The following is a 19,238-nucleotide window of genomic DNA, read 5'->3' as shown; positions in this document are numbered from 1 at the left end:
GTTAGCTTCAGTAATGGAAACTCACGTAATTTATGTTCAAATCTACTTAAGGCAATCGTGGCTCAGTAAGAATTGCCTACGTGGTAGTACTCTATTGCCATTCCTTAGCCCACCTCTTCAAAGTAATTTGGGAAGGGACAGCGTGATTTTAAAAGAAACAAAAAGATGCTATAATAATTATAGATTAACTTTCACATTGCAGATGATGTATCTAGTTGCAGACAGAGGAAAATAGTTGCCCAAGGTCACCCAGCTGAGTGACAGAGCTAGGACTGAAATACAAAAAGTCTTACTCCAAGGATCGCAGTTTTTTTTTTTTTGTCTTTTTCATTTTTATCAGTATCGGGAATTGAACTCACAACTGCCTGCTTGCAAGGCAGGTGCTTATGCCACTGAGCTAAATCCCCAGCCCCAAGGATCACAGTTTTAAAACACTATGAAACTTCTGATGGTTATAAATTACCTGTACTTTAAGGAAACATCACTTTAGGTAAATTGAAGTTACTTCTCCTAACTAACCCTGATTTTACCGTCTGAGGAGACCTGTACTTACTAGTCTGCTGGCCGGAGACTTTTGAGTAGGCTTGAAAATTGACTGTCCTGGATCACCCATACCGTGAAGTGGCCCATCCCACCTCCCAAACCCAAAGCTGTGGAGCGATCTCAGGGCCTGAAGCTGGTTCTGTCGTTGTCGTTTAAAAATAATAGCTTATGCTTCAGGTGGAGTTCTTACCTTACGCTTTCTTCCATGGATTTGAGGCGCATCACTACTTTATCCTTTTAGTTCAACTTGGTTTGGTAGGTAGAATTCTGTAATTGTTCACCTCAGGCCTAAATTCAAACAGTGGGCTTACTGCCTGATTGAATTTGCATTCTTTCCACATACTTGGGTGGTTATGAGCCACAATGGTAAAGTCATTTTAATGACATAAATTGACTTTTCACCACCAAGCAACATTTTTTCTTTTTCTTTTTTTTTTTTTTTTTTTTTTTTTTGGTACTGGGGATTGAACTCACAATCTCACACTTGCCAGGCAGGTGCAGGTCCTTATGCCACTGAGCTAACCTCTGGCCCCATTTGTTTGTTTCTTTTAAAGGGGAAGCTAATGTTTTTGTGTTGGGCTCTCTTTGCTAGTGAGATTAGGGAGTGCTTGGAATAAGGGGATACATTGTTGCTTTTTATTACAGCAAGTAAGAAATTTTGAGGCAAAAATATGTAGTGGTAAGTGTAATTTTTATTTGGCTCCCTGTTTTACTGTTTTTTTCCAAAAAATTGTCAGCCATTCCCATTTGTAAGCTGAATCCTGTGAGTAAGGCTCTGGGATTGGCTCACCACTGCCCTGATGATCACCGTAGAATTGTTTCCAGATCATCTCTGAGGAATTGTTTCCATAGAGATAGGTAGAACTAAGGGTTCCCAGCTGCTGTGGGTATTTTTTTTCCCTTTTTGTCTTTTTGGTCTTTTAGTGCTTTGCTTTTAGCGTAGGGATCGAGAAACCCTGGAGAGCGCATGTTAGAGACGGGTAATGAGAGAATATATGAAAGAGAAGGAAATAGAAGTACCCACTCCTCCCAAAGGAAAACAAGACCACGAACACGTGATCATGTGTTGCACCATCGAGGTGGAGAGGAAAATTCCAGGCAGAGCCTGAGTGAAAAGAGAAGGAAATTGAAAGAGATTGCACAGTTTTGAGGGAGGGAAGGCATGTTAACTAAAGACTGGTTTACAATAGCTATTCACTTATCCCTAAGTGGTATTGTCAGTTAATTTTAAAACTGGATTATCATAACCAACTTGATTATATGAAAGCAAGTCAAAAACAAAACCCACTGAAACTTATTAGGACAAAATCTATTTAACACTTTTTGTACATTGACTTAAGGCTTTGGTGAACTGCATGTTTTTTTATTTATATCATAGACATCTACTGTCTTTTAGAATATACTGATTTCTTTTGATGTGATTTAACACTGCTTCTCAAAGGCAGGCTTAGCTTGGTGTGGTAGTGTACACCTGCAATCCCAGCATGCAGGAGGCTAAGCAGAAAGAATGCCATGGGCTTGAGGCCAGCCTGTGCTATATAGTGAGTCCAAGTCCAACTTGAATTAGGGAATGAGACCCTGTTTCAAAAAACAAAACAAACAAAAAAAGAGACCAGGGGTTGGGGATTTAGCTCAGCAGCATAAGCGCCTGCTTTGCAAGTGTATGGTTGTGAGTTCGATCTCCAGTACTGATTAAAAAAAAAAAAAAGACACCAGGCATAATTACACAGTTTGTATTCTTGATACTTTATTTCTCTGAGTCACCTAAGTGTGCATTATAGGACTATGGAAACCAAAAGGCCTCATTTAATTTTAATAATTATATACTAAGTAAACAAATGTAAACTCAGATGAAACAAAACACCTAGCACATTCTCTAATTTTCCTTTTGTTTTTTTGGTACTGGAATCAAACTCATGACCTTGTGTTTACCAGGCAGGTGCTTGTGCTACTGAGCTAAATCTCCAGCCCCATATTCTCTAATTTTTGAAAGTATTGAACATTCATTAAATTTATTGGTACTCTTTGAGTATACATAATAATCATATTCATTATAGGGAATTTGTACCTGTACATGATATAACTTCTTTTTTTTCCATTCCCCTATTCTTCTTCAATCCTTCTTCCCCTCCTTATTTACAAAAGCTTTGTTTCCATTTTTTCCTACAAGTGTTTTTTCCTAATTCAATGCTTGCCTCTGTCAAAGTGTAGCTGTTGGTGATTACAGCTTGCCACAAATGTTTGTCTCAATTTTCCTGGCCAGCCTTAATCAGGACATCTACTTTCTTGAAGATCACCATAGGTTTTGGTAATGCATGGCCCAAGAATGTGTTTTTTTTTTTTTAGCTGTTAGAAAGTCAGTCAGGCATATGGTGGCACACTGGTCATACCAGCACTAGAAAGGCCAAGGCAGGAGGATTCCTGTGAACTTGAGGCCAGTCTGTCTGCCTGATTACATAGTGAATTTAAGACCAGCCTAAATTACAAAGTGAGACTTTGTCTGGGGGTAGGGAGGAGAAAAAAAGAAAAAGGAGAAAGAAAAGACACAAAGGACTCAGGAATTATAGCTTCAGGAATACAAAATTTAACTCCAAAGTCTGAGAAGAACCTTGGGGAGAATCACCACCTTAGAGTATGCTGGCTTGCTTTTAAGTCTAAAGTTTGTCTCTTGTAGAAAGGATTTGATTAGATCTTTTTGTTCAGGACTCCAGGTTGAGGCCCTCACGTGTGCCAGGCAGGTACGGTATTACTGAGCTACACCTCCAATCTGGTTAGATCATTTTAAAAAACCCAACTGTTGCTCTCTGCCCTTATAATCACTAGTAAGTTAGGGCTTATGTCTGCCCTTGTGATACTTGCTTTCTATGTATCATATGTCTTTGTTGTCCATCCTTCTATTCATTCTTTTTTCCTTTTTTATTATTAGTACATGTAATACAGACTAGTGGGCTTTTCATTGGCAGATTCTTTTTATGTATATAACACACTTGAAGATCATTTCCAAATTGGTATCCCTTGTTCTCCCATTCCTCTTTTTCTCTCCTGTGATAGTCTCCACTTTGCTTCCATGTTATCTCCCTGCTACTTTTTCTCTCTCAATTCCATATTTGAGAGAAAAATGTGCAATAATTGCCTTTTTTGTGGGGGGTACTAGGAACTGAACTCAGGACCTTGTGCTTGCTAGGCAGGCGCTATGACACTGAGCTATATCCCTAGGCCTTATTTGTCTTTCTTATTAAAAAACAAAAACAAATAACAAAACTTTGCTTAATATGGTTTCTGGTTCCATCTGTTTGCATGCAAATGACACAATTCCCTTTTTGTCATTGAATGATACTCCACTGTGTGTATGCACCACATTTTGTGTACCCACTCATCATTGATGATCACCTAGACTGATTCCCTAGCTTAGCTATTGTGAATAGGGCCAGAGTAAACACAGGTCTTCAGGTAGCTACATGCTAATTTTAATTCTTTTTGGACTATCCTGAGGAGTGGTGCATCTGCCTGGTATCGCTAGTTTTTTTTTTTAATTTTATTTAAAAGGAAAAAGAGAAAAAACAAAACAAAGTGGCTAGTTTTTTGAGAAGCCTCCGAACTGATTTCAGTAGTGACCAAACTATTAATAGCCCCACAAACAGCATATAAGGGTTCCTTTTCCCTGCAACTTTATCAGCATTAATTGCTTTTTCATATTTAAAAAAAAATTTGGGGGGGGGGATGTCTTTTTGATACTGGGAATTGAACCTTGCATTTCCCAGAACCTTGCACTTCCCAGGCAGGTGCTTGTGCCGCTAAACTAAATTGAATTCTAGGGACAATGGAGGTTAAGAACATAAATAATTATTGAGAGAAATCTGTCAGGAGAGAGAGTCAGAGGTGTCACAAGTGGGTTGCCAAAGATTCTGTATTTTCTAGGGATTTTTACAGAGTAAAACCATGAGGTGAGACGGGAACTTGCAAGGTAGATGGGCATGAGGTGGGATGGAGCTATGGTCAACCAGTAAGTTTAATTATTCAGGTAGAATTAACCAAGGACAAATGAGGAAGCAAGCCACATAGCAAGTGAGCATTTTTTACAGATCAGTGACTTCCTATAGGGGGTTGGGATGGTGACTCCTGGTTTCTCAAGGAAATTCATAGCTAATTCCTAAGGATTATATTTAAAGGAGTGGTTGCATTTGTTTTGCCTTCTGTCTTGAGATCTGGCCCACAGCAAGAAGTGTGTGTCTCCTCCAAGGTCACAAGACATCTGGTCCTCTGTGCCAGTTGCTTTGAAGGCTAACCCCTGTCTGACTACCTACAATATTTCTAACTAGTTTGGGTGCCTGTAACTTTGTATTAAAAAGTCAATGATTCCCTGCACTCTGGAGGCTGAGGCAGGAAGAGTGTGAGTTTAAGGCCAGCCTGGGTTGCAAGATTCTATCTCAGTGATGACAACAACAAAAAAATAAATGGAGAAAAGGTTATAAGAAATAAAGAAAATTGAAACAGCTAGGTGCATATTTATAATCTCAGCACTCTGAGATATTGAGGAAAGAGGATTTCTTTTTTTTCTTTTTTTTTTTTGAGACAGGGTTTCACTATGTAGTTCAGGCTGGCCTCAAACTGACTGTGTAGCCCAGAGTGGCCTTGAATTTACAGTGATCCTCCTGTACCAGCCTCCTAAGTGCTGGAATTATAGGTGTATGCCACCATTCCTATAGTGAGGAACAAGGATTTTCAAATTCAAACCAGCCCAGGCAATTTAGTGAGACCTTGTCTCAAGGTTTTAAAGGCTACTGATACAGTGCAATCAGTGCAAAGGCACTGGGTTCAATCCCCAATACTGTAAGAATAAGTAAATAAAAATTTATCCAGATGTAGTGGTGCACAGCCATAATCATAGCACTTGAGAGGTTGAGACAGGAGGATTGCTGTGAGTTTGAGGCCAGCCAGAGCTACATGCTGAGTTCAAGGTCAGTCTGAACTACATAGCAAGACCTGTCTTAAAAAAAAAGTAAATAGTGCTCATGTGTACTATGAATGCCAGTGCTCCATTATTAAATATTTACAATTTCAAAGAGCTACACTGGGGTTTACTCCTGAGTGTTCTAGTTTTAAGGCAACAGTCATCAGCAGAAGCTGAGTGGGTTCTTATCCAGTAACAGCTCTGCAATAGCTGAAATCAGCTTCTGTTGTCTGTAGCCACAGGAGACCAAAAACAGAGTAAAATCATTACTAAGAGACAAATAGGCATCAGCGTTCCCAGGCATATCCATGGGCAGAATGAATGACTAAACTGTTGCCTTTTTTGGTACCAGAGATTGAACTCACAACTTCAAGCTCACCAGGAAGATAGGTCCTACGGGCTCTGAACTAAATCCTACTATCTGAACAGTGAGGCTTATGATTTCCCTACATTTACATAGTAAGTTAAACCAAGATTAGAATTCAGAGAAGTATCTATAGAGTTCTCAAGACAAACTTCATAGACTTCTGGGAAGGGAATTGTCAGAGGAGACTTCAGCTTCTTTCATAGCATCTTACTGTTTTTTTTAAAGACTTTGTATTCATACACCAAACTGGTGATTAAAAACCAATTTATAGCTGGGTTAAGATAGCACATACCTGTAATCCCACCACTAGAGGAGGCTGAGGCAGGAGGATTGCAAGGCATAGTGGAGGAAGGCTGGGTGGGTGGCTGGGGGAGAGAGGGCAAGAGTAAGAACCCCCAAGAACTGAATATACTCTTTGAGGTCACACCCCCAGTGAGCCACTTTCTTAACCAGGCCCCACTTCCTTCAGTGGAATTTTCAGTGGATGGATTCATTGCTGAGTGTAGAGCCGCGACCACCTCCCAAAAATCCCATCTCTGAGCACAGGAGATTTTTGGGGGACATTATTTTATTTATTTATCTTAAATTTTATTTTGAAGATAGTAAAATACAACAAAACAAGACAGAACAAAGTTAATCGAGACAATGCAGTGAAATTGGTACAGAACGTTACAGCAGGAAAGTGGGATGGTAGTAATAGGTACTACGGTATATCTCATTATCTTCATAGTAGTTGTCCATTCAATCAGGTATAGCAAAATCAAACCAAAAACAGAACATTATAAAACCAATCAAAAGAGCATATTGAATAGAGCAAAGCAATCAGAACAAAGCAAAACAGTGAAAACATTTATCTTCAAACAGAAGATGGAAGGAAATCCCCCATATTTGCTATATTGCTAGGGTCGTCCTCCCAGGAGATGCTCAGACCTCTGTCTCCAGTTGCTAACAGTTGGGGAAAGGGATGTTTGACTCTCAGCCTGCGCACTGGTAGGCTCACGGGAGATGCTGACTGGTTCTCTTCCTGGCTCATGCCAGAGCCACTTACCAGGAAAGGAGGCAAATTGCTTTCTTGCTCAGCTGCCTAAGTTCCAACATGGCTGGATCTCAGGAGACGCTGACTGGTTCTTGGGGGACATTTTAGATCTAAACCACAATAAATAGTGACTTACTTATTTTATGTTTAAAGTCTAGCATGTGCTTGGCATTGAAGAAACAGGAAATACATAGTAGTTTTGAAAAATTAATTTTTTTTTTGGGTACTGCTATTTGAACCCAGAACCTTGAACATACATTACTAGGCAAGCACCTAGTTTGCCTACGGAGCTATGTCCTCCCTAGTTTGAAAAAAAATTTTTTTGAGACAGAGTCTCACTATGTAGTCAAGACTGGCCTTAAAGTTATGATTCTCCTGCCTCAGCCTCCTGAGTGCTGAGACAATAAAAGCATCCACCATGCCTAGAATCTTAAAAGTTGAATTGTTACTGTGATTTCTACTTTAAGCATAATGTCACCATAGAGTGGAAATGGGGGCATTGGGTAAATAAAATGGCTTAAAAGAGAAATGACTCCCTTTATCTCTCTACCTTTTGACTGAGAATAGAAAATTAAACTGATATATGGTGTATTTTATGCTGTTAAACTATTCCATGCTCTTTTTAAAAATAGTGGTTCTTCAAGTGCAGCATCAGCATTACCTGGAAACTTGTTAGAAATATAAATTGTTATTATTGTGATACTGCAGTTTGAACCCAGGGCTTCATACTGGGCTATACCCTCAGCCCATTTTTCATTTCTTATTTGGAAGTGAGATCTCTCTAAGTTGCTAAATTGCCCATCTGAGGCTCAAACATGCAGTCCTTCTGCCTTAGCTCCCAGAATGCTGGGATGATGGGCATGTGCCACCATAACCAGCAGAAAAGCGAATTCTTGTGCCCCACTAAAGGCCTACAAAATCAGAAACTCTAGACCTGCAGTCCAGTAATCCGATTTCTAACAAGCTCACACATGTGATTTTAATGCATGCCAGAGTTTGAAAACTTATACACGATCAACAGCTCCTTTCATTTAATCAAAATAGATTGTGTTCATTTTTCCTACACAGGCAATATATACTTCTATTGTTTTTTTATTTTAAAGAGAATTAAAACAGTAAAAACAAAACAATGAAAATGATACTGGATTTCAAAAACAAAAAAATAGGAAATCAACAATAGCACATTGTTATCCTCTAAATAGTTGCTCAGAGCATCAGATATAGGCATGCAAGATTGATCAATAAAAGCACTGGGTTGTTTCTTTACTTCAGTTGCTGTCATTTCAGAAATTTCAGGTGTGTAACTTCTAATGGATTTTGTGTTTACGTCTCCTGGATTTGTTCTGGGTGGGCTGGAGGTCTGGGGTTGCACCTTGCTCCTTCATTTTGACATTTTCCTATGTTCCTCGGAATCAACTGATTGCTGAGTCCCCTGTGTTTCCTGCATCAGCTGCTTGTCAGGAGGTGCAGGGGATTAGACTAGGCAGAGTCCCAGAGTGGCAGAGAGGTGTGGGGTGGTGGCTCACCTATGCTCCCTGATGGTGGAGCTTCTTCCTGTAGTATTTCTTGTACTAGGTCTCTTAGGTATTCCTGAGCATCTGCAAAGATTTAGTTCATAAGTATAGAGGTTTCAGTCTGTACTGGGCTGGCTGCAAGGCAGGGTGGCTTCATAGAGGACAGCAATTTGTGGCAAGCAGAAAAGAACAAAAAGTTACAAGGAAGCTTTATCTTTTCTTTTTTTTTCTTTTTTTTTTTTTTTTTTTTGATACGGGTTTTACCATGTTGCTCACCTTGACCTTCCTCGAGTCTCCTAAGGAACTGAGGTTAGGGGCATGTGCCCTCACACCTGGCAAAGCTTGATTTTTTAGTTTTTCATTTTTATTTATTTTTTTTTAGGCCACGTCTTGCTATGGTGGGCATTGAACTTTTTATCTCCCTGCCTCAGTGTCTCAAGTAGCTGGCATTACAGACATGTGCCACCATGCCTGGTGTTTACAATTTCTAAAATATTTATTTGTATTTTTTGATACAAGGTCTCCCTATGTGTTCTAGGCTGGCCTTGAACTCACTATGTAGCCCACACTGGCCTCAAACTTATGACCTCCTGCCTCAGTCTTCTAAGCGCTGGGATTACAGGCATGCACCACTGTACCTGAGTTAAAATAACTTTAAAATCTTAATCTTTACTTTTTTGATAATCTAAAAATTATTCTAATAGTTAAGGCAAAGTGTCTCTTAGTATGCTAGTCAGCACTCTATTAGAGACAACATACTTATAAGAAGGAAAAGTTTGTTTTAGTTCATGATTTTAGAGCTTTCAGTTCATGGTCACTTGGAGTCATTGGTTTTGGTCTGTGATGACACAGTCAGTCATGCTAAGAAACATGGCAGAACCCAGATAACCTAGCTTTCTCCTACTAGGATCTGGCTCTTCCATCCGTTCCCTTAGAACCACAAAGTGACAATCATGCCTTTAACATAGGGGCTTTGGAGGACACTTATCCAAAACATAGCATGCAGTGAAATTTTAATTTCCTTAGTGTGGGAAGCCCTGTAATTGGCTGCCACCTTATATCTGCAGGCAGCACCACCTTAACCCCCTCGGAGTTAAGTTTGGTAGTTAAGCAGCTCCTTGCCTAGCCTGTTTGGTCCATTCAAGGATTATGTTAATCAGCCCACCCACGGGAAATTTGAAACTTGCCACTGTTGCTAAGTTACCCGCTGATGTCTCAGAACCCAACTCCCTCCTCCCCAAATACCCTATATAATTGTTACTCTTTCTTTGAATAAAGAGACTTTTCTGTCTTGTCTCCATTCTTTGTGTCTCTTGTGCCTTTTCATCCCCACTCCCTTCTAGGGTCTCCGTGGACTTACCTGCAGGCTGGGACAATTTAGGAAGATTTTAGTTCCTTAAGTGAGAGTTTCTCAAAGTCGGGTCCTTGTGAGGCAGATTAGGGCATGGCAAGGTGTGGGCAACTGGGCATGACCTGCCAATCATGGATATCCAAGATACATCCATAGAATACCTTCCAAACCCTGTTCATGGGAATTCTACCTTCAATTCTTATAGTGCAAAATCAAGCAGGGTTTTGATTGGATGGCCTAACTCTGATGTCATAATGGAGTGCATAAAAGAGGGTGCCACTGGCCTTGTAGCCACTACCTTTTTTGTTTCTGAGTGGCCTGCTCTGCATTCTGCAGAACATATTTCTGTTCCTACTCTAATTGGCCTACCCTCACTCTACAGAACACTTCTTTTTAGAGCTCTTCTTTTTCCTTTTCTTTAGTACTTTTAATACATGTAAAACCATATTACCTTGTTTCCTGTCCAAGTCTTTGTTCAGGACAGGAGTTTGGAAAGGGTCCCTGGAAAGCATGCAGTGTCTCAGAACCCTGCAAACATCTGGATCTATCCTAAAGCACAGTGATTAGGAACAGAGACTCTCTGCTTAAACTTCAGCATTGTCTACTTGCATGGCCTTGAGCAATTTAGCTCAATTTTATAACTTTGTCTATTTATCTCCTAAGGTACTCTGAAGATTATTCTTAGAATCATGACTAACATGGAATAATTACTTAATAAATATTGATTAATGATTTTTTTTCACGGAGATTTATGCAGCCAATAAAATTTTTGGGACCAACAGTAAAAGATATTGGATTGTAGTAATTTCTTATTGTTGCTGAAACAAATTACCACAAATATAGTGGCTTAAACTTGTTACCTTACAGTTCTGGAGGTGTGGGGTTTGTTGTTATTTTGGTTTTTTTGTGGACACAGATCTCTATGTAGTTCAGGGTTTTGGTAATATGGTTAACTTGTAACCTTCTAGCCATTTAACAAACATACTCATGGATTCCTGGAAATTAGGATTGAACATCTTTAGAGAATCATTACTTTGGTACCACATGGAGTAGCAATGATCTAAACCGTCAATTAATTATCTATCATATAAGAAGTTTGCAGGTAGATGTTTGTAGTGTGTGTTTAGCAGGTTAACTGTATCACCAGAACCCTGTACTTTTTTCTCATCCAGTTTCTCAGGTTTTCCCCTGTGTGGCTTGTTTCTTCACTGTCCGAGCAGCTGTGGAGTAAACAAATGACTTGGCTGTTACAGTCTCTGAGAATGTTTTCCTTTAAAAGAAATGTTTAAAAAAAAAAAATGTTTTCATTTGAAAAGCAGCATAATATTTCTAGGAACTCTAGAAGAAATATTTAAGTGTCAAATTGTATTTTTCTGTACTGAAGTAAATTTTTAAAAAGTCAAAGCCAGAGCTGGGCCTGATATGTGCCTATAGTGCTGGCTCAAGAGGCGGAGGCAGGAGGATCACTTGAACCCAGGTGTTTGGGGCCAGCCTGGGCAATGTGAGAGCCTATCTTAGAAAAAAAAATTCAGTAATTTAAATTTTTTTTTTTTTTTTTTTGAGATGGGGTCTTGCTATGTAGTGCAGGCTGGCTTTAACTTTACTGTTTATCAGAGGCTGGCCTCAAATTCACAGTGATCCTCCTTCCTCAGCCTCCCGAGTGGTGGGATTATAAGTGTACACCACTGTGCCTGGGTAGGATTCAGCAATTTGGGGGCTGGGATGTAGCTTAGTGGTAGCTCACATGTTAGTGTGCAGTGGGCCCTCGGTTCACTCTGCAGTGTGTGCACATACACGCTTGGCATGCACACACACACAATTTCAGAAGAATATTTGTGCAAACTTTTTTCTTCAGTTAAGGATTTCATGGAGGGCCTTTACACTGAGCTACTACCATCCCCACCCCCTTCTTTAACTTTTATTTTGAGACAGTAAGTTGCCAGGCTGGGGTTGAATTTGGAATCTTCCAGTCCTAGCCTCCCAGTGTGCTGAAATTTCAGGTGTGTGCTGCCATGCCTGGTTTAAACGTACTTTCAAGGCTTGCTCATGTAATTCAGGATCACTCGAGAGACATTTCAGTGTCTTTGCCATAAATATTTCCTCACCCAGTGAACATGTAGCTCTAGCTGCTGGCTGGGACCAATAAGGCTGAAGTTCTGTCAGGCTAAAAACATGCACTTTGGCCATAATTATGGCATTTCTATTCACTTCCAAAACCATACTTCATTATCAGAATGTTAATTTTCTTTTTTGAGTCAGGGTCTTTTTTTTTTTTTTTTTTTGTGGTACTGGGGATTGGAATTACAACCTCACACTTGTCAGGCAGGTGCTGCTTATGCCACTGACTAAATCCCCAGCCCTGAGTCAGGGTCTTATTATGTAGTTCAGGTTTGCCATGAACTCACTGTATAACCCAGGCCAGCTTTGAATTCACAGTCCTTCTGACTCAGCCTCCTGAGCAGTAGGATTACAGGTGTGCACTACCATGCTTGGCTCCAGAACTTGCATTTTTCTCTTTACTCAAATCATCTAATGTAATAAAAGCAATCTATAATAACATTTCTAAATAATTGCATAACAAACTGTAATGTATTATGCATTGTCAGCAATAGTGATACTACTATGGAAATGCTGGCTGGTTGATGGTATCACAATGAGATACCCTCACATTTGTCAGCCCATGTACAAAAGTTATACTTTTTCTTTGTTTTTGTTTTGAAGCAAGGTTTCTCTATTGTAGCCCTGGCTGACCGTAAACTTGTGGTGATCCTTGTACTTCAGCCTGCTGAGTCCTGAGACCCAGACATGTGTCACCACACCTGGATTGAAAGTTCAGTTTTATATATGCTTAGCATGTTATTTACTTAAATAATCAATTTGACAAATATTTATTGTGTGCTAGGTACCATCCTAGGAACTAATGTAGCAGTAAAGAAAACTAGGAGGTTCAGATTTTATGTTGTTTATTATCTGATTAGAGGAAGCCAAGCCAACTGTTTATCTGTAATCCCAGCATTTGGAAAGGTGAGGCAAGAAGATAGCCACAAACTCAAGGTCAGCATAATTGCATAATGCAAAGCAAAACAAAATCCTCTACCCCTGAGCTATTCCCCCAGCCTTGGTGTGTCTGTGTGAGTTAAAATATTTCTATATTTTGGCTTGGGCTACTCATCTTCAGGAATCTATTAAACTAAAGAATCAGAAATGAAGATCAAGGTTTACATTCAGCCAGTTTGCTTACCACATAATCTTTTAAGTGAAAAATTAGAAACAACTTAAATATTCACTGAAAGGGAAATAGTACAGCATATCCATAACCCTATTGGGAATCTCTTAAAATGGTGTTTTTGTTTCTTTGTTATGCAGTGCTAGAGATTGAACTCAAGGTTTTACACACAAAAAAAGTGCTCTCTCTCTGAACTATATCCCTACCCCCAATGCGGTTTTTGAGGGTTTGATGTCCTTGGAAAATGCTCATGCTATAGCGTACTGTTAAGAAGGTAAACATTCTGATTTTTAAAATGTAAGCCTCCTGGAGGTGGTGGTACATGACTGTAATCTCAGCACTCAAGAGGCTGAGGCAAGAGGATAGCCATAAATTCAAGGCGAGTTTGCAGTGCATGGTAAGAACCTGGCAAAGAACCAAAGCCAAACCAAAACAAAATAAATAGTGATCTTTACTGGGACTGTAAACAATATGTGTCTCTTGTGTTTTTCATGCATTTTATTATAAGCATGTGCTAACCTACTTTTGGTTATTCTAAGAAATAATATGATTGTGTTGCTGAGTCCTGTGTATGGTATTAGAACAAATTCAATGTAGGGGCTAAACACTAGGGGCACACGTATCTTGAAACAGAAGCTTTTAGGTTATTTGCTCAGCTTAGTATCAGGGACTGCTCCTTGCTCCTGCACACCGAGTAAAACATTAACTCTTTGATTTTTCACAGTAGCAAGGAGTGGAGTGGACACCAGTAGGCCTGAGCCCACAAGGATGATGAAGATCCCGATTTTCATAGCCGATGCGTTTACAGCAACAGCATTCTGTGGGAATCCTGCTGCTGTTTGCCTCCTAGAAAATGTAAGTACTTACTTTTCAAGTGCGGTACCTGAATGTCTAGATTCCCAAAGGATCATTTGAAAAAGCCGGGGGGGGGGGGGGATGCGAGGCCCTTCTGTTGATTCTCTCCTTTGGTTGGTGGTCTGTCATGATGTCAGTGGTTGTACCCACGGTGACCAAATTCCACAACAAAGATGTTCAGACTGAGGCTGACTTCAGGGAAATGGTGCATGTTGAGAAGGAATTTAGGCCTGCTCCTTAGTTTGAGATAGTCTTGCTATGTTGCCCTGGATGGCCTTGACCTTGCAATCCTCCTGCCTCAGCCTCCAGGGTGCTGGGATTATAGTGTGCCCTGCTGCTCCCAGTCTACCTGGAGCCATTTTAAAAGAGGAAGCAAGGGGCCAGGAGTTTAGCTCAGTGGCATAAGTGCCTGCTTGGCAAACTTGAGGTTGTGAGTTTAATCCCCAGCAGCCCCCCCCCCAAAAAAAAAACAATCCACACAAAAAAACCCCAAAACAATAAAAGAGGAAACAGGGCTCGCTTTTAAACCTTAAATTTTCACTGAGTGGGCACCCGCTGTTGAAAAGGATGATGTTAGGTGAGTTTTATGTACTGGACCTGGCACAGTATATTCTAATTCCTTATCTTGCACTTTACCTACAGTTTAGACATTTAGAAAATCTTTTCAGGACCAAAAAAATTAGACCTGTCACGAAGGATTAAGTAGAAACGTAGAGTGAATGGAGCTCTAATATATACAGAACTCAGTTTACCAAAAGTCTCATTTTTAAAATGGCTTCTTTTTTCTGGTACTGAGGATTAGGCCCAGAGCTTAAGCACTCAGCTGTGTTCCCAACCCTTTTTATTTTTTTGTTTTGAGATAAGGTCTTGCTAAGTTTCCCAGGCTCACTTTGTAGCCCAGGCTGGCTTCCAGTTTATTCGTGGTGACCCTTCTGCCTCAGCTGCCCCTGCACTGGAATTACAGGAATGTAATTGCATAGCTAAAAACAGTGTTTTGATTTGGCTAATTTTTTTTTTTTTAAGCAGTGACCAAGTATCACATGTATTAATGTTAGGAAAAAAATGGAAGGTTGGGAGGAGAAAGGGCTCTGCAGAATGAGCTTGGGCCAAGTAAAAGCAGGAAAAAAGAAGAGGGAAAAAAACACACAAAACACTACAGTGCAGAGTAGGCTAAGGTGAAGAGACACCATCGTCTAGGATGAATATTAAAGGATACAACAATAATATTGTGTTGTTCTTGGGATGTAGTAAGGCACCCTTTGACTCAGCACTTAGAAGAGTGGTGGTCTGAGAGCTGGGCCAAGGATGGAGGTTGGTGGTGGAACATTTGCCTTGTGTGTAGGTGAGGTGCTGCGTTCAATCCTCAGCACTGCAAAAAGACAGCCTGAGTTGCTTTGAGAGGAGACTAAGCATTGATGGTCTTACGGAATTAGGCTTGGCAAAGTGCATATTGAAGCCTTTGAACTCTGTGAATCTCATCTCCTTACGGGAGTGCTGAAGGCTGCACCCCAGCCCAATTGCAATGGTGCTGGTTTGGCCCCAGGTGGCACTGGTTTGAAAGCTCCCCACGTGGATGGAGGAGCACTGGGGAGGGGTCGATGTCATTCACTGAGCTTTTCCAGTGCTTCTCCCTGGGGAAGAGAAGACCAAGGGTCTTCATCTTATTGATGTGCTCTTTATATAGCCCTGCAGCTAGCACTGAATTCAGTAGGTCATGAAGTTCATATATTATCAAGAGAATAATTAACAGTGAGATTCCAAATTGTGGACTTTGTTAAGGAACAATCTGACAAGCACAACTTCCTTCAAGAGTCTGTGGAACTAACAGTGATTAATATATTTGTCATCATATATTTGTGATAGCTCGGACCCCGGAATAAAACCCAAGGAAGCAAGAAATTAAAATTTGGGGAGCAAAGGCTTTATATCCAGGCGGTGGCACAGTCTCTCTAGGATCAACCCAAAGACTGCGCACCTCACAGCTAAAGGCAGTGACTTATAAAGCAAAAAACCACAGGAATGCTATGGCTATTGACACAATTAGATTGCAGCTGACAGCTGGACCTTCAGAACTCTCTGTAATGTCCTGAGGTTAATCATTTCTTCAAAGAACAGCAAGCACTTCTTTTGTGAAGAACAGCACAATTTAGCACAATTTATGAGGGGCCACCAGGTAGGGGAGGGGGTTTCCAGGAACTATTACCTCAGGCCTTTGTTTTATGGCCTTTCAGGAAATTAAAACTTAACCTAGTTAGATGTGAAGGGAGGAAGGGGAGGGGGAGTAGCATGGCGCTTTACAGAACAGGCTACATGGCACAGCAGTTAGGGGGGCTTAGGTTATAACAATATTTATCCCATATGTAATGTCCTTGAAGTTTTCTAATAACTTTTTTTGTTTGTTTGTTTTTTTGAAACAGGGTCTCACTATATATAGTTTTGTCTGGTTTTCAACTGACTATGTAACTCAGGGTGCCTTAAATTTGTGGTGATCTTCCTGCCTCAGCCTCCAAAGAGCTAGGATTTTAAGCATGTGCCACCGTGCCTGTCTTTTTAAAATAGCTTTGAGTGATTTATATATTCAGTTTCACCTGATAATTAGAATTGGTGTTATTCCCCAACTTATTTCTTTTATCTCTAGATTATTCACTAAACATCAGACTTAGAAGGATCTATCTCTATTTACTTACTTTGATCTCTCCATATTTTATTTGCTACGTATTTATTTGAGAAATAGAAACTTAAGCAAAGTGCTTGATATAGTTCAAAGCGTAGCTTGGGCAGGAGAGGAAGAAGGAAAAAGAGGATGTGCCCAGGCTGCAGGGACATCTCTGTTGCCTTCCAGCCTGCTCTGGGGCTTGGCCCATAAATCTGGGTGTATTTGATGATGGTCAGAATCCCCCAAAAGGTATCTAAGAGATTGTTTTCTGGGCCTGCTATTCATGCTTTCCACACTTCAGACATGAGAATTTCATCTTGTTGTAGGGGGGCTGGGGATTTAGCTCAGCGGCATAAGTGCCTGGCTTGCAAGCAGGCAGTTGTGAGTTCCATCTCCGGTACCGGTAAAAAGGAAAAAGTCTTAAAAAAATAAAAATAAAATTTGTATTAATTATGAATTGGGAAAAGTGCTACATTAGCCCTCCAATAAGATGATTTCTTTTTTTTTTTTTTTTTTGTCTTTTTCCTTTTTATCGGTACCGGGGATCGAACTCACGACTGCCTGCTTGCAAGCCAGGTGCTTATGCCGCTGAGCTAAATCCCCAGCCCCCTAATACAAATTTTATAATAATAATAATAATAATATTATAATATAAGATAATATAAGAATATGTAATACATTATTAATATTATAATAATATTAATAGTAATATAATAATATTAATATTATAATAATATTATATAGTAATATTATAATAATAATAATAGTAAGTATTATTATTGGGTTTTTGAGTCAGAGTCTCGATATGTAGCTCAGGATCACTGTGAACTCAATTATGTAGCCCAGGCTAGCCTCAAACTCACAGAGATCCTCCTGCCTCAGCTCCTGAGTGCTGGAATTACAGAGGTGCACCACCATGCCCAGCTATTGTTATTCAGATAAGGTCCCTGTGTTATCCAGGCTGTTCTTTTTTTTTTAAGAGTAAGAAGACTGGGCTGGGGATTTAGCTCAGCGGCATAAGCGCCTGCCTTGCAAGCAGGCAGTTGTGAGTTCGATCCCTGGTACTGATAAAAATGAAAAAAGACAAAAAAAAAAAAAAAAAAAAAAAAGAGTAAGAAGACTTTCTTGACAGAAAGATAACTTCTGTTTAAGAGATAGAAAGGGTCCCGGAAAGTGGGTTGTCTATGTTTGCAGTACCTAATGATTACATTTATCGTGGGAGCTGCTGCATGAACATCTTTATTTTTTTGTCCCCTTCCCCTCCCATTCCTTCCTGTTCCCTCCAATTTTTTTTTTTGTATTGGGGATCATGACCTTGCACTTGCCAGGCAGGTGCTTACACTTCTGAGCTAAATCCCCAACCCTTTCCTCCAACTTTTGTTCCCCTTCTCATCTGAAAAAGATCTCCCTACTTCCTATTATCTATCCTTTATTTTGTTCTTTACTTACACTTTGGGTTTCTCAAGCAAGAGAAACCATGTGGTGTTTACAACTCGTGTGTCTGATTTATTTTGTTTGCATCATGGTCTCACAGTAGTCTGAAGTTGTGGGCTCCAGTTCTCCACTCCTAGCCACCCAGGTAGCTGAGACTCTGTTTCAGCCTGACTGAGGCTGGAGTGCATCCCATATGCATGGAGGAGGCACACACGGACGTGGAAACTATCAGAGATAGGAACGGTCAATTCTCGTGAGGCTAACGAGGTAAGCTGTCATTAGGGCAGCCTGCAAATATTTAGCAGTGGCTCTGAGATGAGCAAGTTGACCTGCCGGGGAGGCACACAGAATCCTGTGAGGGAAGCAGACAAGCGAACCTGATGATTATTTAGTGGTTACCCAGAGGCTGGAAGACTTAGGGAGCAGAGGCTCAGAGGATGCAAGCATGTGGGGGTTTATGGAGGAAAAATCTTTGAGACTAAGCAAGGCCTTCTGGAATTTTGGTTGGCTTTTTGTTTTACCTTTTTATTTTATTTTTTAAAAATTTTTGTTTATTTATTTTTTTTGGTGCCGGAGGATCGAACTCATGACCTTGCATTTGCCAAGCAGACACTACGGCGCTGAGCTAAGCCCCCGGCTCCTGTTTTACCTTTTTAAAAAATTTGATAAAACTGAAACATCACATGATTGCCCATTAATACATGTGTCTTTAGTTTGTAATACGTATATTTTTCACATCAACATTTTATTTAGAATTCTGCAATTCTAAATAATAGAGGAATTGTAGTAACACTTATGTTAGCACATCCTATAATTCAATATGTATTAATGATCCTCACAGCAGCCTTTCAGTAAAATATTACTACTAGTTTGGGCTGGCCTTGAGCTCACTGTGTAACGCAGGCTGGCCTTGAACTCATGGTGATCCTCCTGCCTCATCATCTAATCCTTCTGGGATTACAGGTGTGTGCATATTCACCTGGAGAGTTTTCTTTTGAAGACGTCTGTTTAAAAATTTTTTTTGTGCAAGGAACCTATAGCATTGCCTATTATGTAAAAACAATGACAGATTAAGGGTTAAGAGGAAGATGGAGCAAACATTTGAAAAAAATAAACATTTTAAAAATGGATGTGTCCTCAAAAGCCTCAATTTTTCTGTAAGAATCACGTAGAAACAGGAAAAAGTATAAAATAATGTAAAAAATGAAATGGAGACCTCATCATGACAACTATGTAAAAGTTATCTGTATTTATGACTAATGTTGGTATTAGATTAGACAGCCATGTTAATGATAGGGAGTGGTG

The 19,238-nt window shown here is 40.0% G+C and overlaps 1 protein-coding gene across 9 annotated transcripts in view; it reads left to right on the top strand.

The window, feature by feature from the left end:
* Pbld (phenazine biosynthesis like protein domain containing) overlaps positions 1–19,238 on the top strand; it is a 35,210-nt gene that overhangs the window by 1,932 nt on the left and 14,040 nt on the right. For 6 of the 9 annotated variants that reach the window (XR_010044319.1, XM_063239594.1, XM_063239592.1 and 3 more), the window contains exon 2: positions 13,713–13,843. Coding sequence is in view for 8 of the 9 variants with exons in the window: in XM_063239592.1 (XP_063095662.1) it covers positions 13,713–13,843 (131 nt within the window). In the remaining variant the exon portion in view is untranslated. The remainder of the gene's footprint in view (positions 1–13,712; positions 13,844–19,238) is intronic. The other 3 variants (XM_063239597.1, XM_063239593.1, XM_063239596.1) reach the window with 1 other exon arrangement.

Source organism: Cavia porcellus, unplaced genomic scaffold (assembly GCF_034190915.1).
Source record: "Cavia porcellus strain 051 isolate PalLab524CR breed Dunkin Hartley unplaced genomic scaffold, mCavPor4.1 scaffold_28, whole genome shotgun sequence".
Taxonomy (NCBI): Eukaryota; Metazoa; Chordata; class Mammalia; order Rodentia; family Caviidae; genus Cavia; species Cavia porcellus.
Note: the sequence above shows the minus strand (reverse complement) of the source record. Positions and strands in the feature narration are given on the sequence as shown.